This window comes from Polistes fuscatus, unplaced genomic scaffold (genome assembly GCF_010416935.1).
Source record: "Polistes fuscatus isolate 324 unplaced genomic scaffold, CU_Pfus_HIC Scaffold7, whole genome shotgun sequence".
Taxonomy (NCBI): Eukaryota; Metazoa; Arthropoda; class Insecta; order Hymenoptera; family Vespidae; genus Polistes; species Polistes fuscatus.
Window position 1 is genome coordinate 624782 of NW_025113151.1, and position 25504 is coordinate 650285.

Here is a 25504-nt window from a genome sequence, read left to right on the forward strand (position 1 = left end):
GTGAAAATGTTAAATTCATTGACGTTAACATTGACGTAATCGATAATTATTATTCAGGATTAATAGACGATCAGGATCGCTATTAGAGTCACGCGAGTCATGCGATCTTTTTTAACGATACACTTATGACCGAATAATTATCCTCTATTTAAAAAATGGAAAACGAATTTAAAGCATTATATAAGTTTGTGGAAAATAACTGGAAATAACCTGGAAGATAACTTTAAAAATAATCTATCTATCTTTCCCTCTTTCTATTTGATATCTTCCTCTTTATCTCTCTTTTTCCCCCTTCTCTAATACTCTAATGTGATAACCCATTTTTCGTTCGTTCTCTCTCTCTCTCTCTCTCTCTCAAACTCCTATAATAGATCATGAAGTGAAAAGTAAGAGGAGTAAAACAGTTTTCCAATACTTCAGACTAAACGAGAATTCTCTCCGCTCTCTCTCTCTCTCTCTCTTTCTCTTACAACATTATTTGCAAAAAGAAAACTCACCAAAGCTTTCATAAAGTTCAACAGCTCGCAAACACGACTGCATTAGATGACTGACGAATCTGTAAAATGGAGAGATTTCGAATGATTATCTAAATAATAAGATTAATATTTTATACAGTGTTTACGCGTGTTTAATTATAATAGAAAAATATATATATGTGGGAAGGGAAATTAAACAAAGGGGCTATGAATTAAGATATGAATATTCGAGAACGATCATTGCTGATCATTGCTACATATCCGTATTTCAAGGAAAAACAAAGTTGTTTGTCAGTTAGGAAGGGATAGAAAAAATTTAAGAAGAAACGTTAAGATAGGAATATTGGGGAACGATCGTTGCTCAATATATACGCCTTTAGAGTAAGAAAAAAGTTGTTGTTCAGTATGAATGTTCGAGAACGATCGTTACTAAATATTCGAATAAGTGAAAAGACATAAGAAATATCGCCCTTTATTGTGATGGTGTGAGGGAAATGAGATAGTATGAGTGAGTATGTATCATTGTATCATAGTATCATTGTATCATAGTATCATTATTCGTTGAATTTCGTATATAATTATTATCCGACATGAGCCTCCTCTTTTCAGTTTCATTAGATAACAGCATGATTAAGCCACTTTATCAATCTACTTACTTTCTTCCTCCTCCTCCTCCTCCTCCTCCCGTTACTATTACTCGTTATTAAACATTTCGAATACGATAACAGAGCTAATAAAATATAAATTACATGTTATCGTAGAGTTGGAAACATTAAAAAACGATCAGAGATTTCTCGTCATTAAAAGACATTTATATGATTTGAAAATGATGCAATTACCGAGGACAGAGTTCTACTTGTAACGATAGGTACCGAAAGAAATTATATTCCACTTATCACACAGTTAACATGGACGCACGCACACTTATGTCTATTCATATTTGTCAACTTCAGTCAACGTTAGACAGTAGCATCCGAGAGTGCAACGCGTAAAGGTCTCCTTCCGTAAAGGTCTCCTTCCGTAAAGGTCTCCTTCTCGTAATTGTAAAAGAGAGTGTGCTTTTTTAATTCGTAAATATGGATTTGTTGACGATCGTTTTAATCCTCTGTGGTTTGATCGCCTTGTATTTATATTGGCGATGGTCTTTTTGCTATTGGGAACGGCAAGGTATACCATCGATTCCATTTGTCCTGCCAATCGTTGGTCATCTATTACCATTATTACTATTGCAAAAAAATATCTCTCAACTGGTAAAGAATTGGTACAATCGGTACAGCGAGGCGAGCATGGTTGGTTACTATGACGGTACGATACCAGGATTATTGGTGCGCGATCCAGATTTAGTTAAGACAGTTATTCAAACTAATTTTTCGAATTTCCACGAGAACGCTTTGAAAGTTGATAAAAAAAACGATCCTCTGTTAGCCAAAAATCCATTCTTTACGGAAGGCGAAGAGTGGCTGACAGGTAGAAAGAGATTGACCTATGCGTTTTCGAGTATGCGATTGAAGATCTTAGCGGAGACCGTACGAGGTGTTTGCAAAAAGTTTGATCATTATTTGAACAGAAAGATCGGCGAAGATCAGAGGGTCCAGTTCGAGGCGAAAGATCTTTTTGGAAGATTTACCGGCGAGGTGGTAGCGAATGCTGCATTTGGTATCGAAGGATTTTGTTTCGAGGATAATGACAATCCGCAATCGTTTCACAAGATCGGAGAAAATATATTTCGGATGACGCCGTTTAATGGTGCTGTGCAATCCGTCATGCTGTTTTTACCGTTCCTACACAAATTCTTTAATTTTCGATTTATACCTAAGGATATCGACCAGTTCTTCAGATCTATCGTCGAACAAGTCATAGAAAAGAGAAGAGACGAGACCGAGAAACGTAACGATTTCTTTCAATTAATGGCCGATCTTGAGAAAAGCGAGGGTCAAAAGTTCGACGTGGAATCATTGACCGTTCACGCACTCTCGTTCTTCGTCGATGGTTACGAGACCTCGTCGGCAACCTTAAGTTTCATCTGTTTCGAATTATCCGTTCATTGTGAAGTTCAAGAAAAAGTGCGGAAAGAAATTCGCGATGTGTTAGCTAAGCACGGCGGCGAAATTACGTATGATTCGTTGAAAGAGATGACCTATTTGGATCAAGTGATCAACGAATCGCAGAGATTGAACACTTTACTCGATATAATGGGTAAAATATGTACCAATAATATTCAATTGAAAGGGAAAGATGGTCTTACTTGTCAAGTGGAGCCGGGTACAAAGATCATTATACCTATGCATTGTCTTCAAAGAGATCCTAAATATTGGATTAACCCCGAAGGATTTGATCCTGATCGATGGAGCGACGAGAAGAAAGCTGACGTTAACAAATATTGTTTTCTACCATTCGGAGAGGGTCCGAGAATTTGCGTTGGTCTTAGAATGGGATTGTTACAGACAAAAGCTGCATTGGTAACACTCTTATTAAAATATAGGATAGAACGTAACCCAAGAACCTCGTATCCTGTTAAAATTGGACTTTGGGGAATATTGTCCACACCCGTTGAAGGACTCTGGGTTTATTTGAGACGTCTTTAATTGCAACATTTAATACACATTATTCATATCTTTCTGCTTCTTATTTTTAAGCGTTGCGAAAAAAATAACCGTAAATGATATAAATAAAATATTTTCAATAAAATAATAATCGTCATCCTCTTTTTATTTTTCCCATTTATAAAACGCAATGACTTTATATTGGGACGACTCCTAAAGGTCACTTCTATTTGTGGCAATAAGTATTAAACGAGACTTATCTTCTCTTATCATATATGTATGGACATGTCGACGCATAGATATCCCAAGTGCTCTGATTAATATGGAGCAGTAGCGGCCATGAAAGCAACGTAAAAAGAGCTCTCGCTTTGGTTACGAACAAAAGTTTCATATAAGTTAGGCTCGAATCCGTACAAATATGAGTTTTTTATTGATCGTGTTAATAATCTGCGCAATAATAGCTTTGTATTTTTATTGGTGGCAGATTTATAGTTATTGGGAACGACAAGGTATACCGTCAGCGCCGTGTGCTTTACCGATCGTTGGTCATCTATTGCCACTGATATTATTACGAAAGAATATTTCTCAACTCATACGAGAATGGTATAATCGGTACAACGACAGGAGTATGATTGGCTTTTACGACGGTATGGTGCCAGGATTATTGATACGCGACCCAGATCTTATCAAATCCGTTATGCAAACCAACTTCTCGAGTTTCCACGAGAACGCTGTGAAAGTTTCCAAGGATGCCGATCCGTTGATTGCCAAAAATCCATTTTTTACGCAGGGCGAAGAATGGATGACATCTAGGAAAAGGCTGACCTACGCTTTCACGGGTATGCGATTGAGAATTTTATCGGAAACGGTACGAGGCGTTTGCAAAAAGTTTCACAATTATTTGAACAAAAAGATCGGCGAAGACCAAAGGGTCGCGTTCGAGACGAAAGATCTTTTCGCGAGATTTACCGGCGAGGTGGTAGCAAATGCGGGATTTGGTATCGAAGGATTTTGTTTCGAGGATAATTACAATTCGCGATCGTTTCACGAGATCGGCAAGAAGACATTCAAAATGACCAAGTTACAAGGTTTACTCCAATCCGTTTTGATCTATTTTCCGTTTCTAAACAAGTTTATTAAAATGCCTTTCATACCCAAAGATATCGATCAGTTCTTCAGATCTATCGTCAAACAGATCATCGAGAGGAGAAGGGAAGAAACCGAGAAGCGTAACGATTTCTTTCAATTAATGATCGATCTTGAAAGAAACGAGGGCCAACAAATCGACGAGGAGTCGTTGGCTTCGGAAAGTCTCTCGTTTTTCGTCGACGGTTATGAAAGTTCGGCAGGAACCTTGAGTTTCGTCTGTTTCGAACTATCCATTCATTACGATATTCAAGAAAAATTAAGGAATCATATCAATGACGTATTAGCTAAGCACGGAGGCGAAATTACGTATGATTCGTTGAAAGAGATGACCTATTTGGATCAAGTGATCAGCGAATCGCAAAGATTGAACTCCTTGTTTGATGTAACCATTAAAATGTGTACTAATAGTATTGAATTGAAGGGCTACGATGGTCTAACTTGTCAAGTGGAGCCTGGTACAAAGATCATTATACCCAGTCGTTATTTGCAAAGAGATCCTAAATATTGGACCAATCCGGAAGCCTTTGATCCTGATCGATGGAGCGAAAAGAATAAAGCTGATATTAATAAATATTGTTTCTTGGCATTCGGAGAAGGTCCGAGAATTTGCGTTGGTCTTAGAATGGCATTGTTACAGACGAAAGCTGCTTTGGCAACACTCTTATCGAAATATAGGATAGAACGAAACCCAAGAACCAGTTATCCCGTTGAACTAGACATTCTGGGCGTAATATCGACACCCGTTGACGGTTTGTGGGTTTATCTGAAACGTCTTTAAATTTGCATGAAATTCTTTATTGAAATATTCTTCTAAACAATATTATTTTATTTTTAAGCTTACAAATAAGATAAAATATAAAACTGTTATATCTGTTATCGTGATTTCGCAATAATATATCAGAGAGTGTTTACTTTATATTTACTCGATAAGACGATTTATAATTTTGTTTTCATCATTTTATCATATAAATAATAAACTACTGATAATAATATTATAAAATGTTTGGTCTACTGTATCGTTTAATTATACTTTACAATGATAGTTTAGAGAACTATAATGTTTAGTAATAATTCAAAGCAAACTAGCGTGATATCGCTGGCCAACAGTTTTCGAGAACAATGAGGGCTTTTCGTTGAATGACGAAATTATCAAGATTTCCAGAATACAAAACGCAATTGTAATCGAATTTCGTGTATAAGCGAAATATACTCGGTGATCCGTAAACTCGAATCAGATTAATTTCATCCTGTGTCCTATATTTCTACCTACTGATCTTGCTTAATTCTCCAAATATTCATGACATTTTATATTTGTCAAGAGAAAAATCTTCTCTCGCAACGACCGACTTGTTTTTCTTATCATTCGCTTGAAATTTATTATTTTTTAAAGCATCCGATATTAAAAACTGAAGATCTTGATAATATCTACAAGAGAAAAAAAAACAAAGATAGAGCTAAAGAAGACGTTCTTATACCAACGTAAGTAAAAACGTATTCTAACGGATTGCTTGAGTGGTTTCTCGTGTTCAACGCGTCACGTGCACACAGTCACGTGCAAATATTACACACACACACACACACGTACGTGTTCTATTTTACAAGACTTCCATTTGCAATATACGCACAAGTATAGTTCAAGGAAGCGACAGCCAACAGGAGAAATATCCTCGAAGCTGATCTTCTTTCCAAAGGATTATCGATAGACACGAAGAGAAGATCTGCAAGACAAAACGATAAAAAAAGAAAACAAGAGAGAGGAAAGAGGAGGGAGCGAGCGAGTTCTAAATTCTAAATAAAAATATTCGCGAATATATTGCAAACGGGAAATATCTAAAGAAAAGAAAAGAAAAATAAAAAAGAGAAATCGAGCAAACTAGATGAGACGAAATAAGATCGATATATTTTTGTTTGTAGCAGACGTCGAAAATACGTCTCGTTTATCGATAAGTCGACTTTCATTTCTCGGTTTGGCGATCTTGTTGGACTTTGGAGAAATCGTATTGTCTGAATGGAATAAAAGAAAGGATGGTCGAGAGAGGGAGGGGGAACGAAGGTGAGAAAAGGGAGTTTGGAGTCGCAGTGCATCTTTCACTGATTTCCCGAGGGATGTCGATACTTCAAAGACTCTGAGAGAGAAAGAGAGAGATAGTTGCAACGCGTGTCTTCGAGAAGCATGATATATTTTATCGGGCTTCGAGAAGCTAGCATAATTTCAACCCCACGGTTCTATCGGGGTTGTTATTCGAACCTCCTGCGTTGAACGAAACAGTTGGGGAGGATCTCGACGAGGGATCAACAGGTACAGGACTATCCAGTCCCGTTCAACAACCTCCATAAATATTCTCATTCTCTCTCGCTCCCTCTCCCCCTCCCTATGTCTACATACGTATAGAATTTTTAGACAAATTATTCGAATAAATAAATGCTTAGAAACTAATGATAATTTATATGAAACGAATAAAGTAATTAATCGCGAAAGTAATTCCTCCCTCTCTCTTCTAAAAATCATCGGTAATTGTAATATTAATTAATTTCGAAGAATAGAAAGAAGGAAATAAATTTTCTATAATCTTTCATCGATCATAATAAGCACACGATCCGCTATATTTCTGCAAATGAATTTATTTGTAATCCGACGACCTTTATTACCCCTTCTTCTCTCTCTCTCTCTCAGTTACTCCGTTACTCTGTGAAGTTTTGTTCGTTAAATGAATCCCTAAATCACTCAGACACGATTTATTATCGTTATTACGCGTCGTCGCTGAACGGCAGAAAAAGTGGGAGGAAGTGAGGAGGAAATGGGGTTGGGGTTGAAAATATAAAAGAGAGTAGGGGAGAGAGAGAGAGAGAGAGAGAGAAGAAAAACGAGATTTGCGTCAGTGTTTACAGTGTTTCCCCGTGGGTATCATCCGTTGGTAGCACTGAATGCCACTATCTGCTTCGCCCTCTTCACCCTTTGGCACCCACAGCTTCGCATCCCTTGTTTCCAATTCTTTCTCTCTCTCTCTCTCTCTCTCTATTTATCGCACGCTCGTATTCTCGTTCGTGTCCATTTGCCTCTTTCATTCCTGTTCGATTCTCACCTGAACTGACGTCATAAATTGCACGAAGTATATAAATAAAATGTCATAACTTTGAATATCAACTTCCATTTCTGTTGTTTACTTCGCTATTATACATATGCGTGCACATATGCGTACGCATATATACAAATTGTTTTTTGACAATACACAAATATAATATATGAAAATTAATCAATTATATGTGTTGCAATAAAATTTGCGAGGCATTTCAAACGAAACTGTTGGTAAATCTAATGTTAAATTTCTGTAATCAATTAGAATTACAATCGTGACGTTGATTTCTCTCTCTCTCTCCCTCTTTCTCTTTGAACGAATTTACGTAAATAACAGAGAGAGAAAGAGAGGGAGAGGGAGATAGCCTGAGGCACGAGTCACGAGTGTAAAATGCGTTCAAAATGTACGTTAGAGTACGGTAAAAGATATATACATACGCATAGTATAGAAATGCATAGAAATACAGTAATGTAATAGGTATTCGAATATTCGAAGCTGGCTGATGTTATGTCAATATAAAGAACAAACCATTCTATCGTTCGTTAAAAGAAACAATACGTAGGATGAATAAATCAAAGACACTGAAAATAACTATCCCTGTGTACTCTCTTCGAACACCAGTACGATCGATACTTGGCTCAGGCGCAGAAAAGACCGAGAAATACGTGATCAAGAGTAGCGATAAATAAAAAAAAAAGTTTTTCTTTTTGAATAAAAACGATAAAAAACAATCCTCCCTCTTTTTCTCTCATTCTCTTTCTTTATAATACCTAGTTGCAATAATAAACGAATGTATCGATTAGCATAGAAAAGAAGACTATAGTAACTCTTGCATGTCTTACACCGTATATTTGTGTGTATGCATACATAAGAAGGTCTAACGTGTACGTAACAGCAGAACATACGGATTTGGCAAAGAGAGTGCGAGCGAAAGAGAGGAAGAGGAAGAGAGGAAGAGAGAAAGAGAGAAAGGAAAAGATATAGACGAGGCGAAGTCTCTGGTATCTTTACGACCTCCAGGGAACGTAAAGTGGTTTTATCCTTGTGTAGCTTCTGGCCTCCCTCCTTCTACTAAAGGGCATCTACCAATAGAGAAGCTTGCTTGGAAGGAAAGAGAGAGACACGCGAGTAGCTACAACTAACACGTGTATTCCTACGACCCCAGTTAATCCTCCCTCTCTCTCACCCTCTCCCTCCTACTCTTGGAGATCCTACAATCAAGATAGGCAAGTGACAAGGCACTGTCCTTGGACAAGGACAGACCGTTCTATACAATACAAGCCACAATATGGTACAAGGCATCTCTGTAGGGGTTCGGAGGATACTTAAATTAGAATGAGCGAGAACGAGAGAGAGAGAGAGAGAGAGAGAAGAAGAAGAGAATATTTAGAATAACTTTTAATGATTTACCCCCTACACTGCATTACATTCTACTGACAGAATACTTTGAAGATAATATGGTATAAAGTGTAATTGTGGAATGGAAGAATATACAAAAATTGGGATTTATCATTTTGTTCTATTTCCTTTTGACGGAAGATAAATCATAAACTGGCGTTAGAATCGATACACGGTTCGTTGCTTTGATATAAATTAATTACGAGTTTAATTATCAACAAATCTCGCTATGGGAATGAGCGTTGGAGCAAGGGAGAGGAGAGAGATTAATATTTCAATGAAACCACGGGGACAGAAATTTACCGTGCTAATACGCTTAAATAATTGAAAGGACACTTAGCGTAGTACGTCAATCCAAAGATACCAATAATATCGACAACCAGGGGAATACTAATCGATTTTCTCATTTAACAGTTAACTAAACACCCACCGCCACATACATATAGATAATATAATAAAATTAGAAAATCGAGTACGTTCTCTTTCAAAGAATTTATTCATTAGCATTTTATCAAGGCAATATGCATACACGTAATCTCCACGCCTCCTAGTTGATTCAATCGCTGTAATAAAGAACACGTCATCGTACGAACCATAAAGCATCGGAATTCTTCTTTATATCTCGGATTCCTATGCATGCTACACGCATACATTTATATATGCACATATTATAATTAAAAAAAAAACAAGCAAATAATTATTGCATTTAAAACACAAAAAAGTGAAAGGACAATCCTGTAATGAAAGAATTATCATCAGAAATGTTCTATTGTCCTTTAAGTTAACAATTCATTCGAGAATTCAATGCAATAATAGCTTTCGTGAACTATGCACTTGTACAAGTTTATTCTCTCTCTCCCTACTTATCTATCTATCTCTATTTATCTATTCCTAAAACGTAAATATCGAAAGCACCATTCAAACGTTTTGTAAAGATCAATTTTCTCGAAGGGCTCGAAAACACGCTGATGCGTTGAAGTATCGAACAAATCTAAATGATTTCACCTCAAAATATATTTGAAATAGCTGAAGTGGTTTTCACTACTCGATCATGTATCGAAAATCGATCGATCCTACTATCCATTTTAATTATTTCACTTTATACATATGAAAATTAATTGTGAAATGTATAAATAAATATTTAAACAATGGAGAAAAAATTGAAATAATTTACTGATTATAATTATTATATCTAAATTAATATTAGGCTGACGTCGAAGGTGACGATGCATGGAAACAAAAATCTGTGAATAATAGTTTGTTCGAGCGTAGAGCTCGTTAAGGCTTAGCCCTCGTACACTCGCTAACGCATTTATGCATACATATATATATATATATATATCATATGTGTGTGCATGTACAAGTATCAAGCTACCTGTTACGGTGAACGAAAGTTTCGTAATTGCGACGAGCGTAATTGCGAGGGTCGATTGATAATTCTCACGTGGGAAATTGAACGTGTACCTGGAGCTCTTCGCTCCGTTTGCATTCGAGTACACGTATGTATATCTACGTGGAAGAAAATGAAGGGAAAACAACAACTAAAAGAAATAAAAGTTGAAGAAGAAGAAGAAGAAGAAAGGAGAACGGAAAATGCTCATAAAAAAACATGAAGAACGACGGGCAAATCAAATAAGCGAGAATTAATTATCTCGGAAATATTTAAGCTAGAATGCTAACGGGGAAGAAGAAAGAGAGAGAGAGAGAGAAATGGGAGAGAAAATACGAGCAAGAAATACAAGAAATGAAGATACGAAGAATAAAAATATTAAAATCTATTTAATTTGAAATAACTACATATATATTATACGTGGAGAAAGAGAGAGAGAGGACAAGAATGCTTTTGACAAGCGTCAACTATGAAAATATGGTAGGTAGTAGACTAGTAGACGAGTTGATGAGTATGGGCGTGAAACCACTACTATCCGCATGGTTTTCTCTTAATTAGAACACGTCAAGCTGACTCACAATAGGTGCCTCTCATCTTCGTGACCCGCATACGCGAGATAGAGGATCGCAAAACCGCTGTCACTGTGTTGTACTTTTCTCGAACCTGAACCTCTCTCTCTCTCTCTCTATCTCTCTCTCTTTCTCATTCATAATATATTATTTGATCATTTGTTACCAGTAATTGACTACTTTAATATAACACTAAAAAAATAATACTAATAAAATACTACTACATAACACAGTCCGGAGTTGTAATAAAATTTGAGAGAGAAGAAAAAGGGAGAAGGGCGGACAAGTCCGCACGTTTGATCGGCACGTAAAAAATTACAAGGGGAATTTATCGATCTCCCTTTTTCCCTCTTACCTCGTACTTGGAAGACTTAATTGGATCATGGAAAATCCGTTTATCGTAGGAACAAACCTCGAAGAGTAAGGAAAAAGAAAAAGGAGAGAAAAAAGAAAAATGAAAGAGAGAAGAAAAAAAAGAGAGATGGAATTCTATCCATCGTCAAACTTATAAACGATCGACCATCATCGTCGTCCCCGATTTCATTTCACGAGCCGTCGCACAGACAGTCGAGAAGGGCAAGCTGCTGCCAGAGTGCCACCACAGCACAGCTTTCTTCCTCTTTCTTTCTTTCTTTCCTTCCTTCCTTCCTTCCTTCCTTCCTTCCTTCTTATTTTACTTCTACATTTCTACAAACACACCCTCATAATTGTCATAACTTCCTGTCGCATTTATTCACCCTACCGTATCATTCGTCCTTTCCTTTCGTTTCTATCTCTCTTTTTCCGTAGACAAATTATCACCGTGCATACGCATATTCAAATTAGTTGAATTTCCTTTTAATATACATGCATAAATAAGCTGGGTGAAAAAATAGGAATGCTAAAATACATATTGCACCGTAGAAATATAAAAATAACGCATGCACCAAAAGTAATTAAATGGTCTCTCAAAGTTTACCATAAATGATTTGAAAAAATCAATACTTTTACTTGTACAAATGTTACTGCATTACACGGAAAGATATATTATATATGCATGCATACAAGGTTAAGGTCAACCTCGAACAAACCTCAAGGATATTCTAAAAATGGAATAAGAGAAGGAGGGAGAGAGAATGTAAGAGTTCAACTGATATAGGTATGAGAAACAATGCGTGGGTGTTATCTCGGTTTGGAAAGATGCTGTAAGAAAGAGAAAGAAAATGAGAAAAAGAGAGAGAAAGAGTAGTAGAAGAGTATTGACGTTGTGCCGCTTTTAAATATTGCACCCGAGTCACGTTCCAGGAGCGTATCCTCTCCCCCCAACTCCCACCCCCTCTGCACGTAGTCGAGGCTCGGCACCCTGCTTGGAGCACCCGAACGTCGCATAACTACCGCAAGGTTTCCACGGAGACAAAGGGAAAGCTTCGAGAGAAAGAGATGGAAGATTGCCGACAAAGAGAGAGAGGGAGAGAGAGAGAGAGAGAGAGAGAAAGAACGAGTGTGTACCCTACAACTTCGAGTAAAATAACTAAGAGAGAAAGAGATGGATACATTGTCTATATATAGACACACAGTATATACTCTCTTTCCTCCCTGACGAAATAAAAGGCAAGAGGATAAAAAATAATGCACCTTAAGAGCGAGCGAGAGAAAGAGAGGGAGAAAGAAAGGGTAGTTTTTGTAAGAGACACACGTTCGACGCGTTCGGAGAATGAAAGCTGCCCTGAGATGGGAGAAAAGAGGGGTAAAAAGAGGGAACGTTGGTCAAAGAGGACCAAGAAAAGAAGGGTTGCTGTTTTGTTTCAGTTTTTTTTCTTCCCCTCCATTTATCTCTGTCTCTTTCTCTCTCGATCACTCATTCTTATGTAGAACGTTTTGTTTTTTGGTAGGATTTTTGACCATTAGATAACACCAATGTCTTTTTCAAAATAATCTTTTTACGTAAATCATTTGTTCTTACAATTATGCTAATTTTTATTATACAAAAAGGAAGTTTATTTATTTAAGAATATAATAATGAGCAAATATTTCCACTCGATATCAATCGATCATTATATTTCATTTATCAATAATAATAAATTTGTTGTAACTAAAAAGAATCGTAGAAAACGTAAAACTTGAATATTACATTAACGTTATTACTTCCCTTAATTCGATGATTAATGTGCGAAGACATAATAATATCCATTCGAATAAAAAAGTATGCTCGCGTGGGTGATAGAGAAGAAAGAATAAAAAGGAAAGAAAATAAAATGAGAGAGAGGGAAGGAGAAAAAGAAAAAGGGCGTAAAACGTAAGGGAAAAAGTTAGGCGAACGTGTCTCGCGTATACAGGTTGGACCAAAAGTTTCCAGTTAATTTTTAAAATCAAGTATCCTTTTCTCGAGACTATTTAAACAATAATACTTTACAAATCGTACAAAAAATCTTCCACGTTTGTAGTTTTATAATCTGAAAGTAAGATAATTCTGCAAAGTCTTAAAGTATTGTAATCGATTTTGAAAATCATCTAGAAAAGTTTGAGCCACCCTCTATACGTGCACTACTTACATACATGTCATCTACATGATCTTTAAATATGTATTAGGCGAACCAAATCGATCGTCAGATTGTCCTCGTCGTCGTCGTCGTCGTCGTTGTCGTCTTCGTCGTCGTCGTCGTCGACATTTTATTACGATTTGCTTTGCTATGAATCGAACTGGAACGACTGCAGGTATTTTCACGTATCGACCTATTCTAACTAGGCTACAGAAAATTTCTACGGATAGATACGTAAGCAGATTCAATACAATAACTATATATACCCTTTCGTATGTTCTCTATTAAATAATTTATCAAATTTGGTATATCCTATTGCACGAACAATATAATTATCAAAAATTATTCAAACATAATGTTGAAAATCAACCCAATTAAAATGTATAAGTACTCGGCCATAGTACGTGTACTTCGATACATACTTTAATTATAATTGTAATGAAATTTGTGCAAAATAAAAAAGGTAAATATAAAGAAATTCAAAGTTTTGAAAGTTCGCTTCGCTGTCAAATCTCGACATTCGATTGGTCAGCGCTAGAATGGGCGGGCCGAGTTTCAATTACATTTGAATTCGGCCAGACGCTCCTGTTTCTTTCGAAATATTGCGATCGATATAAATCGATGATCGATCATCGTGTCAATCGCAATTATTTCGATAACATTATAAAATAATGTAAGGAATTAAATTAATAAGTCCTTACTTGTGGGGTAAAAGATCGATGATCCTCTCTCCAGGTTATATCTTCTCACTGCAATTTCCAATAAGTAGACGAAAAGAAGAAAAATGATAATCCTCTTTCTCTCTTTCTCTTCTTTTTTGCTCTCTCTGTTCTTTAAATATTCTCTTTTCGTCACCGCAAATAGTCGATTGTCATAATTAGGAGGAAAAAAAAAAAGTAGAAAAGTTAGATAAAAATGATAGTTCTTTGATATTTAAAAAAGAAAAAACTAAAATGGAAAATAGAGAATGAGAGAGAAAGAGAGAGAAAGAGAGAGAGAGAAAATATGAAAAATGTGAAAAATGTATAAAGGTGTGTGAGGGATATATTATATTCCGATGGCACACAACACGTCACACGGAGAGACGAAACGAAACGAAACGAAACGAAGGGAGCCGACACGACGAGGACGGACGCGCGCGTAGCGCCAGGACGAGGTTAGAAAAGCCTTGTGGAATATTGTCTCCCGAACGCGTCGTGTGTCACGTCTAGTTCCCCTCGAACGCGTCGCGGCGCTGCCAGGCGGCAACGCTCCCACACTTCTACTCTCCCACTCCACTCCGCTTCTCTCGCACGCTATTGGTCTAATCGTCTACTTGTTACTCCCACTATTCGACTCAGGTACGACGATTCGATCTCTCGAACCCTACACCTATTTATTTATTTTTTTATTACAATTATTATTCCTTTTGGGGGAGGAAATTTTTGGTCTCCTTCCAAATTATCTCAAAAAACAAAAGTATACTGAAATATTTTCAAACGACTCGAGTGATGTTTCAATTACCGTACGAAAGTTATTTATTATTATTCTTTCGTAGCTTTCCTTTTTGATGTTAATATTAATCGTTGTTCTTTTTGAATTTCTTGCCTACCGACGGATAGATGTTACAAATTATAAATTCGTTGTTAAAAATCAATCATTTGACGAAATTGTATTCGATTTGCAAATAAAACAAAGTTCTATAAAAAATAAAAATAATACGTTTGCAAATCTTCAAGATTTTTTCGCGGATAATTTTCGAATAGAGATCTCTAATTGGTTAGAATTTAATTCAAATATATTAATCGTATTTGTTCGATTATCGAAATGATCAAACTTTTAATCCTTTAAGAAATTAGTTGTAATTGATATGACAAGTAACTTTAAATGATTATAGCCACCTTAATAAAGTTCCTTTCCGAGTTAATCTAATCCGAAAAGTTACAAACGATTAATTTTATCTTCCTTTCTAAAGAATTGAATAAAGTAGAATAAGAAAAAAAGAGAAAAAGTAATCGATTAGATCTTTTTTTTCTCTTTCATTATACAACCGTCAAGGAGGCAAGCGATCAGAAAATTGGAAAGCTGGGTGTCTGGTACTCGTAAAGCGTTCTTCCGGATAATCGAAAGCTCGCCGATGATTATTATAGACAATAGGTTCAGGAAGCGTAACGAGAGCTGTGCGTACCTGTGTGCGAATATATATATGTCGTATACTTCTTCCGTGTGTGCGTATTTCTCTGCTTTCCAAGAGGGAGAGAACATATGTTAGAGGTAGAAAAGTGAATCGTAGGGTCGTAGAGCGTGCGAGTCTCGACGACGAAGCGTTGCCAAGATCGATACCGAGAGGAGGAAAAGGCTCGACCTTCTACTTAAATCGATATATTTCCTTTTATTTTTGACCGATTTTTCCAAAAAAAATTGGCTGCTCAACGAGACGGCAGTCAAAATTATTTCTTTTCTTTTCTTTAAATATTTCATTTTAATTTTTCATGTTATACACATTCTTGTTGTTATAGGTAAAAATTAAACGTCAGAAAGCAAGGACGAGGAACGAGAAAACCGGTTGAGAAAATAAATAAGCCAGGGAAGACAGAAGCACGGTGCGTGGTCGTGGAAAGTGCTGGCTAATTACAAAAAACTAGGAGATCATTAAAACGGAGAGGGTTCTTATATCCTGGTATAATTTTCTCTAGCGTACCAACCAACCACCACCAGGACCAGCAACGACCACTCTCCCCTCGACACCACCCCGACAAACTTTTTGTCCTCAATTTTACGCTTTCGTCCGCTTCTCTTCACGTTTAATTCCATTTTAACCGATTGTCTTCCATCCGAATTACGTACATACGATTTAATACGTAGCTTTTAACGCAGCTATTTTTCTTTCAAATACATAATAAAAAAGATCGATGTAATTTACTTTAATGGTGCAATCTAATTGTATGTTTAATATTTCAATTGCTTTTTGAAAAACCACCGAAGTTAAAATTGAACCGGAAATTATTTAAAGTCTCGTATAATTGCGAAAATTAACAAGTAGTCATTTTTTTAAATATTGCAATACTAGGCCGAAAGGATGCAATAAAGAAAAATTATAGAATATAAATTTGGAATAAATTTATAAAGCAGCCATCGTATGCTCGACGATAATTACGTTATTTATATTTATTGTACTAGTATATCGCAAATAATGTTGATTCCCAAATCTCACCACCTGCGTACGAGTTCTCAAATTTTTCCAACTAATAAATTTATTAACCCTTTCGTTACTGCACGCTTTAACGCGAGTATCGTTCGATATAAACTCGCCTATACATTCGTACCGTCGAATATTACAACCGCTATATGGGTCGCTGATAACGAAAAAGGTCTCGAGTACAAAGGATTAATATAATCTGAAAAAAATTAAAAAATATATATTGGATCGTTCAATTATGTATACGAGTATTGAAATTTAATATGAAATAAAGAATAGGATGACGAGAGAGAAAAAAGAAGGGAAAAAATAAAAATTAACAAAAAAAATGGAAGACAAACAAAACGAGAGAAACTTTTTTTGGGGTAGTACAATTCTCCCCGAGAATAATTTTGCGTACTGAACGAGAGAAAGAGAGAGAGAGAGAGAGAGAGAGAAAGGAGTTCGGTCGACGAGCAGGAGAGCTTATTTATTAAACGCTCACCAGCATGCGCCTCTTTAAATCATGTGCATTCCCTCGAGCTACCCACGCCTCTCTAATATTTATTAATCTCGTTCGTGCTGACCGTTCTTGGACAGAAACGTACGATCATCCCCTCTCCATCTATTTTCTACCCCTTTCTATTTCTATTTTCATCTCTTTTTCGAAATATAATCCATTTGCATGCATGCCTACATTATTGTTTGTAATTATCGCATTATACAAAATAAGTAACGAAGATTTTTCAAAATCACTGCAATATCTTCTCACTCTTTTCTTATACAATACAAAAGATTAGAAAACACAAACATAGTTTAGAGATGTGAAAGGTAGGTGATAGTAATTTCACACATGACGTAACAACGCACCTACCCTCCGTGCCTCCACTTTTCTACCGGAAGCAAATCAACCCTTCGTCCTACAGCCTTTCTTCCTCGAGCTTGCAGCCAATGAAACCATAATATATTTTAATTTCTTCTATGGGCATATCTATAAATGTGCATGTGCATTTAAATGGTCCCGTGTTTATATATAAGTATATAATCCATGTTTATGTGCATGGGAATATGTATAGACAATGTACATGCTTTAAATTAAAAGTACAATAGTTCAATGGTAACGCGCCGCTATTGTTCTATTTACTCTATTATCTACCCTGTTATTCCATTTCACTGAAAATTACCCCCAGAATTTGTTCAATGTAATTCTCAGATGTAGAATATTTATTATCACTATCCTCATTTCTCTATCTCTATCTACTTTTTCTGCATAGCAGTTGGTCAATGCTTTCGGAGCCTCTAGGCACTGCTAAAAGATTCAAATAGGTTTCTGCAGACAGCCGACGAATTTCTTCTCTCTCTCTCTCTTCCTTCAAGATATTTAATATCCCTCCTTTTCCCTCGCCCACCGTTCTCACCCCTTATTCCAAAAAACCTCCGACGGCCTTGAAAAAAGAAGTAGAAAAAAATACGAACATGGTGTGCAGAATTTCGTCTGAAGAAAAGTAAAAATGTTAGCTAATGAAAAATGAAAATTTCATTCGCGCGAAGACCGTATCTAATGCTCTACTCCCTTACGATCCATCTACAAAGATTTCATTATCGTTTTATCAAGATCGATATCTACCATTGTCGATCATTTTCGATCTTTGAATCATTCCGATAGCTGTGAAAATAAAAATAAAATAGGAGTAACTCGATGGAGAAATTATCTCGCTTTATCGAATAACGAAGAATAGGAGGATGAGAGTATAGGTGGAGAATATAGGAGGTGCTGGTGGAAGTCTAACGAGCCTTTTAGCGAAAATCTCGGTGAAAGCCCTTCCTTCAAAAAAGGTCCATTCGATCTCGGCGACGCGGCGCGGTGCGACGGCTACCGAATAATCCGAATAATGCGATTCTACCGGACAGAATTGGGAAATCGGTGGTAGTATTGGGTCGAAGCCAATCTAATGTGCCTCGACGGCTGACAATGGCGGCGTGGCAATGATTTCCGATGAGCAGATCGCCGAGAAAAAGAGGGGATGCCGTACCGGGGCTGGTTACCGAGGGGTGAACGTGCGCAATCGAGGGATAGAGAGAAAAGGAAGATGAATAGGTCAAGAGAGAAAGAAACAAATATAAAGTTATATGTGTATACACAAGGTAGGCCAAAAAGATCTAGCTGATTTTTTTTTTTTTTTTTTTTACAACTCTTTTTCGGCTACTTTTAGTAAAGCCAATCTCCCAAAAGCTAACTCGCAGTTTTACAATCTGATGGAAAAATAATTCTACGTATAAATCTGGAAAAAGAATAATATATTTTTATAATCGCCTACAAATTTTTGGACCATCCTGTATATGTAGACATGTGTGAGTATGGGCACGAGTGTGGGAATGTATATGTATATATAGATATTCGGTATTTGCGGTTGGCCGCGCACGGATTGCAGCCGATTTCCCTCTTTCTACCCGATAATTTAGCGAACGGCCATTCAACCCTCGTTTCTCTTCTCTCTGTCCTTCCTAAACTCGTATCTACCAGTTCTCTCGGCAGAGGGAATCGACCGGTGTAAAAAAAGACGGAAAAGGTGAGGGGCAGGGTGGTGGGTCTTCCTGAAAATCGTGCAATTTTTTACTGTTACTGTCTAGGCAATATCGGAAATGGTTGGGAATCAAGGAAAGGTGAGAAAAGTTCCAAGAGTTGTTCGTATCAATTTTCATTTTCTTTTCATCCCCCATTAGGTACTTTAAATAGTTTCTTTCTCTTTTTCTTTATAAATGCTTTCACGAGAAGAGGAACACGAATATAAAATCAGAATATTTTACTAAGGATTTTTGAAGAACATCGTTTCCGATCAACTAACGTTGTATATCGCGTCAAAATATAATGAAAATATTTGTATTTTTATATTCCTCTTGAAAAAAATCTTCTAATTTAATATATTCCATCTAAACTATTTTCTAACCGATGCACCAACAAACTCTAGCATGTAAGCATCTAAGATGTTTATCGAGGGAAAAAGAAATAGAAAAAACTTTCTCTTTTTAGCAATTCTTTCTTGCCCTTTGGTACCTTTATCTTTGTTTAGCCGGCACCTCAGTCTGCCTGTTTGCTTCCCCAACGTTGCTCCCATTTTACCCCTGTGTTACTATCTCTTCACCCTTATAACAGAGTACGACCCTCTTTTTCCTCGGAATTTACTTTTCTCCAGTAACGAAGTTGACGTAAAAAAAGGAACAAAAAAATATCAGAAGAATAGATAAAAGCGGGAGGAAGATAAATAGATATACGTATATATATATATACACTACATATAAATTACTTTAACAAATTTCTAGTAGAAATTGGTAAGAAGAATTTTAGAAATTATAAAAATATGACAATTGTGTTCTTTCTATTTTATGCCTATTTCTATAATCCTAATTTTACTATTTAAAATCATCATTATTATTCTATCTAAATAATTTGAAAATTAAAAAGAAAAAAGATTGAAAGTCTGATAGCAATTTTTGATATTACTCCCAAGACAACCCTCGAATTTCTTTTGGTTTTATAAAAATTTCAAATCCATGCTAAAGGAAGGAAAATGTTTCGAAGAATTCGTCAGAATATTTTCACAAGTCCCCAAAGTATAGTAACTTCAACCCCCACAGAACCCCTTCTCACCTACCATCCCGGGAAACCTTATGACCCGTGCAAAATGAATGCATCCCTCTTTTTTCGAAGCAACCCTTAACCCGTCTAATCCCTCAAACTAGATGCAGTTTATCCAATCGAATTTTTATTATATTTTATTTTTCGTTTTCTTTTGTTAATATTAACAGAGAACTGTTCGATTTTATTTTTCGTTTAGATACGTGTGTTGGTATCAATAGAAGGTTGGAAAACATCCCCTAAATGTGGAAATGCGGTTACTATCCTTCCACCCTTATCCTTACAGCTTCACAACATACACCCCAATCCAACACCCATCCTTCTATTACCACCCCTTTTCTCCCTTTTATCGTACTTACGTGTCTCAAACGAGGTTACAAACGACGAGAACGGTATTACAAGCCGCAAATTACGCTCAGTTCGTGACTAATAACGTTTTCTCTGTGTGTGTGTGTGTGTTTGTGTGTAAAAGAGAGAGAATTGCAATTGTCTTTCATCAAAGAGACAAATAGAAATAGAGATAATTGATAATAAATTGAACGTGAAAATTGATTTAATAGAAACAAGAAAAAATAATAGAAAATATTCCATTAATTTTTATACTTTTATCCTATCGATAGAATATATTGTAAATATTAAGATATTTGTTATTAATTTTAATACACAATTATTAAGTAAGATTTATATATAACATGTACATAATAATTTATTTTTTATTTTTGTTTTATTTCATTTCTTTTCGTTTTATATTAATATTGTAATTATATTTTATATATTTTATTAAAATACATACATTTTTCCACATTTATACAATTATATTATTAATATTTAAAATATATTCTATATAAATTATTATAAGAGACAATATTAACAATAAATCTGTAGTTTAAATACAATCTCAAATTTAATGAGGATACTGACTTACGATCTTAAATTATTTTCTTACAAAGGTAATCTCTCTCTCGAGACTAAGTTACTTCCTTCGTATTATCTTACACCAGCCTCACCATTAATTTTACCCTGACACAACTTCGTTTCGATAGCATTACACGATGTGTACAAAAATATTTCTTTATTTTACACACAATTTTACGATTCAAACACCGATCACCGATCGATGATTACAATTTAATCGTGATAAACGAAATCAATCGTTTATTATTATATGCGTATAATTATTTTCTTTAATTATCATTATTATTATTATTATAGATAATTATTCCAAGCACGATTAATAAGTACAGAGCGTTGTAAACGAAATTGTTAGTATGTGGTCGTTGCAATATGAATTATATATATATATATAAGATCCATTGTACTGATTCTCACTTTGAGTATTGTTAGTTAATTAGTCTTTTTAAATATAATATTTTTATATTAATATTATGAACGACACAAAAAGGCACATGTACATATATATATATACATATATATATACATATATATATATATATATATATATGTAATGATTATGCAGCAGTATTTAAAAAATATAATCTCTTGAAACATTTCGTCTTTTAATTTTTTTTTCTTTTTTTTTGTTTTGGTTTTGGCTACACGTAGAAAGGCGTCTCTGATCGATAACGAACATCGAATCGGCTGTGATTATTTTTTAATACATATTTGATATGCATTTTTAATTTAATGAATTAATGAGAATGTTAATAAATAAAGAAAGAGAGAGAGAGGGAGAAAGGGAGAGAGAGAGAAAAAGAGAAAGCCAGACAAAAAAAGAGAAAGAAATATATAGATGAATGATAGATAATGAAGGAAGATAAATATTTTTTTGATATATGGATATATGAATCCATATTAACGAAGAAATTAATTAGCATGCATGCATGCCACTCGGTGGTTTTATCGTGATTATTGTCATGCTTTGTTAGATAAAAAACAAAACAAAGAAAAATTTTTTTAACGATAACGTCGATTAGCCCAACATTGCGAACAATAATATTCATTTTCCGGTGAGCCAAAAAATTGGCAGTGTTCACTGCGACACTCCTTCACGCACGCCTAAAAAAAATCAATTTTATAGATACGTTCATGGTTTCCTTTTTTTCTTTTTTATACATGTATAGAAAAATATTTAAATAAATATTATCTATGCATATATATGTACGCTCTATTTTGCAAAGACATACCCGCAAATTACTATTCCATGACCGTCGATCACCCTTTTTTTCAGGCGATGTATGATCGTTATAGAATGTTGATCTACGAGAAAGATAGATAATCGATACACTACTACTCTCATCAACCAAGCAAATCTATTTAATGTTTTACTACTAATTCAATACGACTGATTATTATTAATGTACCTTGAAAGATAAAGCGTACGATCTTTATTTGGATGAGCTGGTAATAATTTGCTGACACTTGCATGACTACCATAATCACTCACAGCATAGAATTTGGATTTGCCAGCTCCGTAATTCATTTCACAGCCTGTATCGTCTATTTGATGATCTTGAAGATATCTAGACGAATGAAAATTGTATAATTGAATATCGAACACACAAAAAAGAGATGAGGAAAGAAGGATTATTAGATAATATTAAGAATTTACCTAGCATGGGCACATTCGAGGTAGTTTTGTAACATCTGATCGACGTACTGATGGCGTCTACTTTTCATTTTAATACAGAATAATCCTTCAGTAGAATTACCGCCAGAAGAAGATGGAGGACTTTTTGGTCTCTTGGTCATAGACCAAAATTTCTTACTCATTGATCTTCCAATCGATCCAAATTGTTTCGCGACACCTAATAATTGTTTAGCTGTCTTGGACAGGGAACCATCTGTATCAGATAACCTGTCGATTTCTTCTGATGTGAAATTAACGTACTCGTAGTCCAAATAATCCCTTATTAATATCTCCATCTAGATATAAAAAAAAGTGTGTAACCTATGTAAAAAACATTAACTTATAATAGAGAAATGTATTTCAGTTATGTATTATTACCGTGCTTTGCTCGCAGGACAATAAATCACGCGATCCTTCAATCCAATCCCAATCAGGACCAGGATCTACAGCGAATAATACTGGCAATATTTGACCACTATCAGGATCGACCAGAGGTATACTAACTCCTTCATTACTATCATCCCCGATGTCATTGTGTCCATGAACCGTAACGAGCGGTGAAAAGTGTGCAGAATGATATGCCAATAATAATGGAGTTCTATGACAATTCGAAGGTGGTATTTCTAATGGAAGGTATACTCCTCCAAATGGTATAGGTGCCAAAGCTACTCCCTCTGCATCTTTTAACATTGTTTCTGCTATTACTATTATAGGACGTCTTAAAATATGAGCCAATGCCAGTACATGTACCTGAATCAAACAAAAACCACTCGATAAATAAAAGAATTATATCATAAGTATATAAATAGTATAATATAAATATTTTTACTTCTTCTAGACTTTGATAAGAAGTGGCTGTTTGATTCCTAAGTATTGGCGAAGCCATATCTACTATAGTTTGCCATTCGGATACCCATTCAGCTTCCGTATAAGACAAACCTGCTGCAGCATTTAAACCCACCTGACGCCATTTCCATCTTCTGTATAAGATATATATCTTAATTAATCATCGAGTCACTATATACATATACACACATAAATCTATATTTGTCACGTACCTAAAAAGTGCATGTCGGTATTCTCCCACATTCAATGTATTATGCAAAACTTCTCTCAGCGTAAGTAATCTATCATGGAAACCCCACATACCAAGAGAAGCTGCATGAAGCAAACAATTACCATCTCCCGAAGTTGCTAATGGCCAGAGAACTCTATTACTTCCATTTTTCCCACCGCACCACCAATTCAATCGTCCTGCTGCTTCCAATGAAGATAGACATCCTCCTTCTATCAAATCTTTCTCCAAAAATTGACGGAACGAATCTATAAGGAAAATTGATCGTAAAATATGACTAAAATGTTCATTGAATGCTTCAAACATGTTAAGATTGACATATTACCTGGATACACAGACAAATCTGGCAAAGAAAATGTAAATTCGGGCATGTCCAAAGATCCCAAAGTAGCAAATTGAGAGCGTGCATATGAAACTATGGCAGCATTTTCTGTCGCTCTAGAAATTCCTCTGGCCAACTTCTTCGTAGTACCGCTACTACTTTCCAATGCATTATTCGATGTTGTTTCTTTCTCCAAGCCATCATACATGGATAAAGCACCGCTCATAACACCTTTAATCTCCTATAATTTTACATTAAAACATTTCATTTATTACATAACGATCTAGATCTCAATCTGTCATAATTTTACAACGTTGCGCAACATGGAAGCTTTATTTTCTTAAAAATAAAACTGTTGAAAGTGAGTGTAGTTTTTATAAATAGAGCTATGCAGTTAGTAAATTTAGCTCATTAAAATGTAGTCAAGATAAAATGTTAAATAAATTCATACGGGTAATGTAAGCTTTGTCAAAATGACATGACATTAGATATACGATTAGTACAGGTGATTATAAACATATTTGCATATATAGATGACACATACCTGCATACATACAAAAAACTATATATATATGTGTGTTTACAAAAATAGGACAAGGTTTTGGTCATCGCAGAGCATTAATAAAAAGCCAGTCATAAATACACGTCCACATTCATACTCGAGGTATGTATACATGTGTTGCGTAGGCGTAACTTATTATTAAAATTAGTTATGAAAAAGGAAAACATAAATGCATCGTTTATAAAACACGTATACATACATATATATATATATATATTTCTTGTAAATATTTGACAGCGGATGGTGCATGTGTAAACGTAAGCGTGAACGTATATGTAACATATGTAAGAAAAATGCATTTAAGTTTTCAATTAAAACCTTACTCTGTCTCTTTAGCTCTTTCACGTACAATTGAATTAGTGCAGCGAACCGTGATGAATTCCTCTTATTACGTAGCTCTCGATTGGATGTCCCTTAACCAAATTTTTTCGACAATTTATCATATTTTTCCAGCGAGTAATTTAACTTTAAAAATACACTGGGTAAAAGGAAGAAAAAGAAAAAAAAATGGACGGATATAAGGAAAGTAAAAGGGTGGAATCAATCAAACTAATATATCGACACAATCTACACTTTTATTGTACGCGGCGACGCAGCCTACTGAACGAAACTCTGCGAAAATACGCGACGCAGAGGGGGTAGGAAGGACCAACGGAAATTAAATATCGTCTGTCGGTTACGCGCGGTAATCTTTCTGTAATTTTAAACCGGGGTCACGTGGTACTTATTACGAGACTTACTATACGGAACGTAACAATTTATTTACGCTTATCAAATTTATTTTACGATCGCTCATTCATATTAAAAGCTACATTAAATTGTCAAAGTAAGAATAATTTTACAATATATAAAGAGTTAGATAAACGATCGTAATATATTGTACGTTTATTCAATATTGATAATAGTTTTCTATAAAAATCTAAAGAAAAGATAGCGCTCGGTACGCCTGACGTCCATCTTGATAACGAAGGTGGCGCTTAGTACGTCCAGTGTCCATCTTGATAAAATATATGGCGCTCAGAATGCTCGACGTCCATCTTGAT

The 25504-nt window shown here is 35.4% G+C and overlaps 4 protein-coding genes and 1 long non-coding RNA gene across 12 annotated transcripts in view; 3 read left to right on the forward strand and 2 right to left on the reverse strand.

Annotated features, from left to right (window-relative positions):
- The window catches only part of LOC122524315 (protein Fe65 homolog), a 69261-nt gene extending 55186 nt beyond the window's left edge, over window positions 1-14075 (reverse strand). For 5 of the 6 annotated variants that reach the window (XM_043646482.1, XM_043646487.1, XM_043646485.1 and 2 more), the window contains exons 1-2: window positions 13823-14075; window positions 498-556 (exon numbers count right to left, since the gene is read on the reverse strand). Coding sequence is in view for 1 of the 6 variants with exons in the window: in XM_043646487.1 (XP_043502422.1) it covers window positions 498-540 (43 nt within the window). In the remaining 5 variants the exon portion in view is untranslated. The remainder of the gene's footprint in view (window positions 1-497; window positions 557-13822) is intronic. The other variant, XM_043646483.1, reaches the window with a different exon arrangement.
- LOC122524318 (probable cytochrome P450 6a13) lies at window positions 1426-3108 on the forward strand. The gene has a single exon (XM_043646490.1). It carries the CDS (start codon window positions 1553-1555, stop codon window positions 3059-3061), a length of 1509 nt encoding a protein of 502 aa, XP_043502425.1. The 5' UTR covers window positions 1426-1552; the 3' UTR covers window positions 3062-3108.
- LOC122524316 (cytochrome P450 6a2-like) lies at window positions 3337-5393 on the forward strand. Its single transcript, XM_043646489.1, has one exon. It carries the CDS (start codon window positions 3438-3440, stop codon window positions 4944-4946), a length of 1509 nt encoding a protein of 502 aa, XP_043502424.1. The 5' UTR covers window positions 3337-3437; the 3' UTR covers window positions 4947-5393.
- Window positions 12535-16588, forward strand: LOC122524320. 2 transcript variants are annotated; one of them, XR_006305504.1, is made up of 2 exons: window positions 12535-13296; window positions 15620-16588. It is a non-coding gene; the product is annotated as an uncharacterized LOC122524320 (long non-coding RNA). The 2 variants fall into 2 exon arrangements; XR_006305505.1 differs by lacking the exon at window positions 12535-13296 and adding an exon at window positions 14259-14461.
- A 5003-nt stretch (window positions 16589-21591) lies between these two features.
- LOC122523946 (OTU domain-containing protein 7B-like) lies at window positions 21592-25465 on the reverse strand. Of its 2 annotated transcripts, none has more exons than XM_043645934.1 (9): window positions 24811-25465; window positions 23903-24140; window positions 23561-23825; window positions 23332-23482; window positions 22881-23252; window positions 22485-22798; window positions 22237-22395; window positions 22060-22132; window positions 21592-21931 (listed from the first exon to the last, which is right to left on the reverse strand). In XM_043645934.1, the coding sequence occupies exons 2-9, from the start codon at window positions 24123-24125 to the stop codon at window positions 21830-21832; spliced, it is 1659 nt and encodes a 552-aa protein (XP_043501869.1). In that variant the 5' UTR covers window positions 24126-24140; window positions 24811-25465; the 3' UTR covers window positions 21592-21829. The 2 variants fall into 2 exon arrangements, with proteins under 2 accessions (XP_043501869.1, XP_043501868.1); XM_043645933.1 differs by having other exon boundaries at window positions 24785-25465.
- Between the last annotated feature and the right edge of the window lie 39 nt (window positions 25466-25504).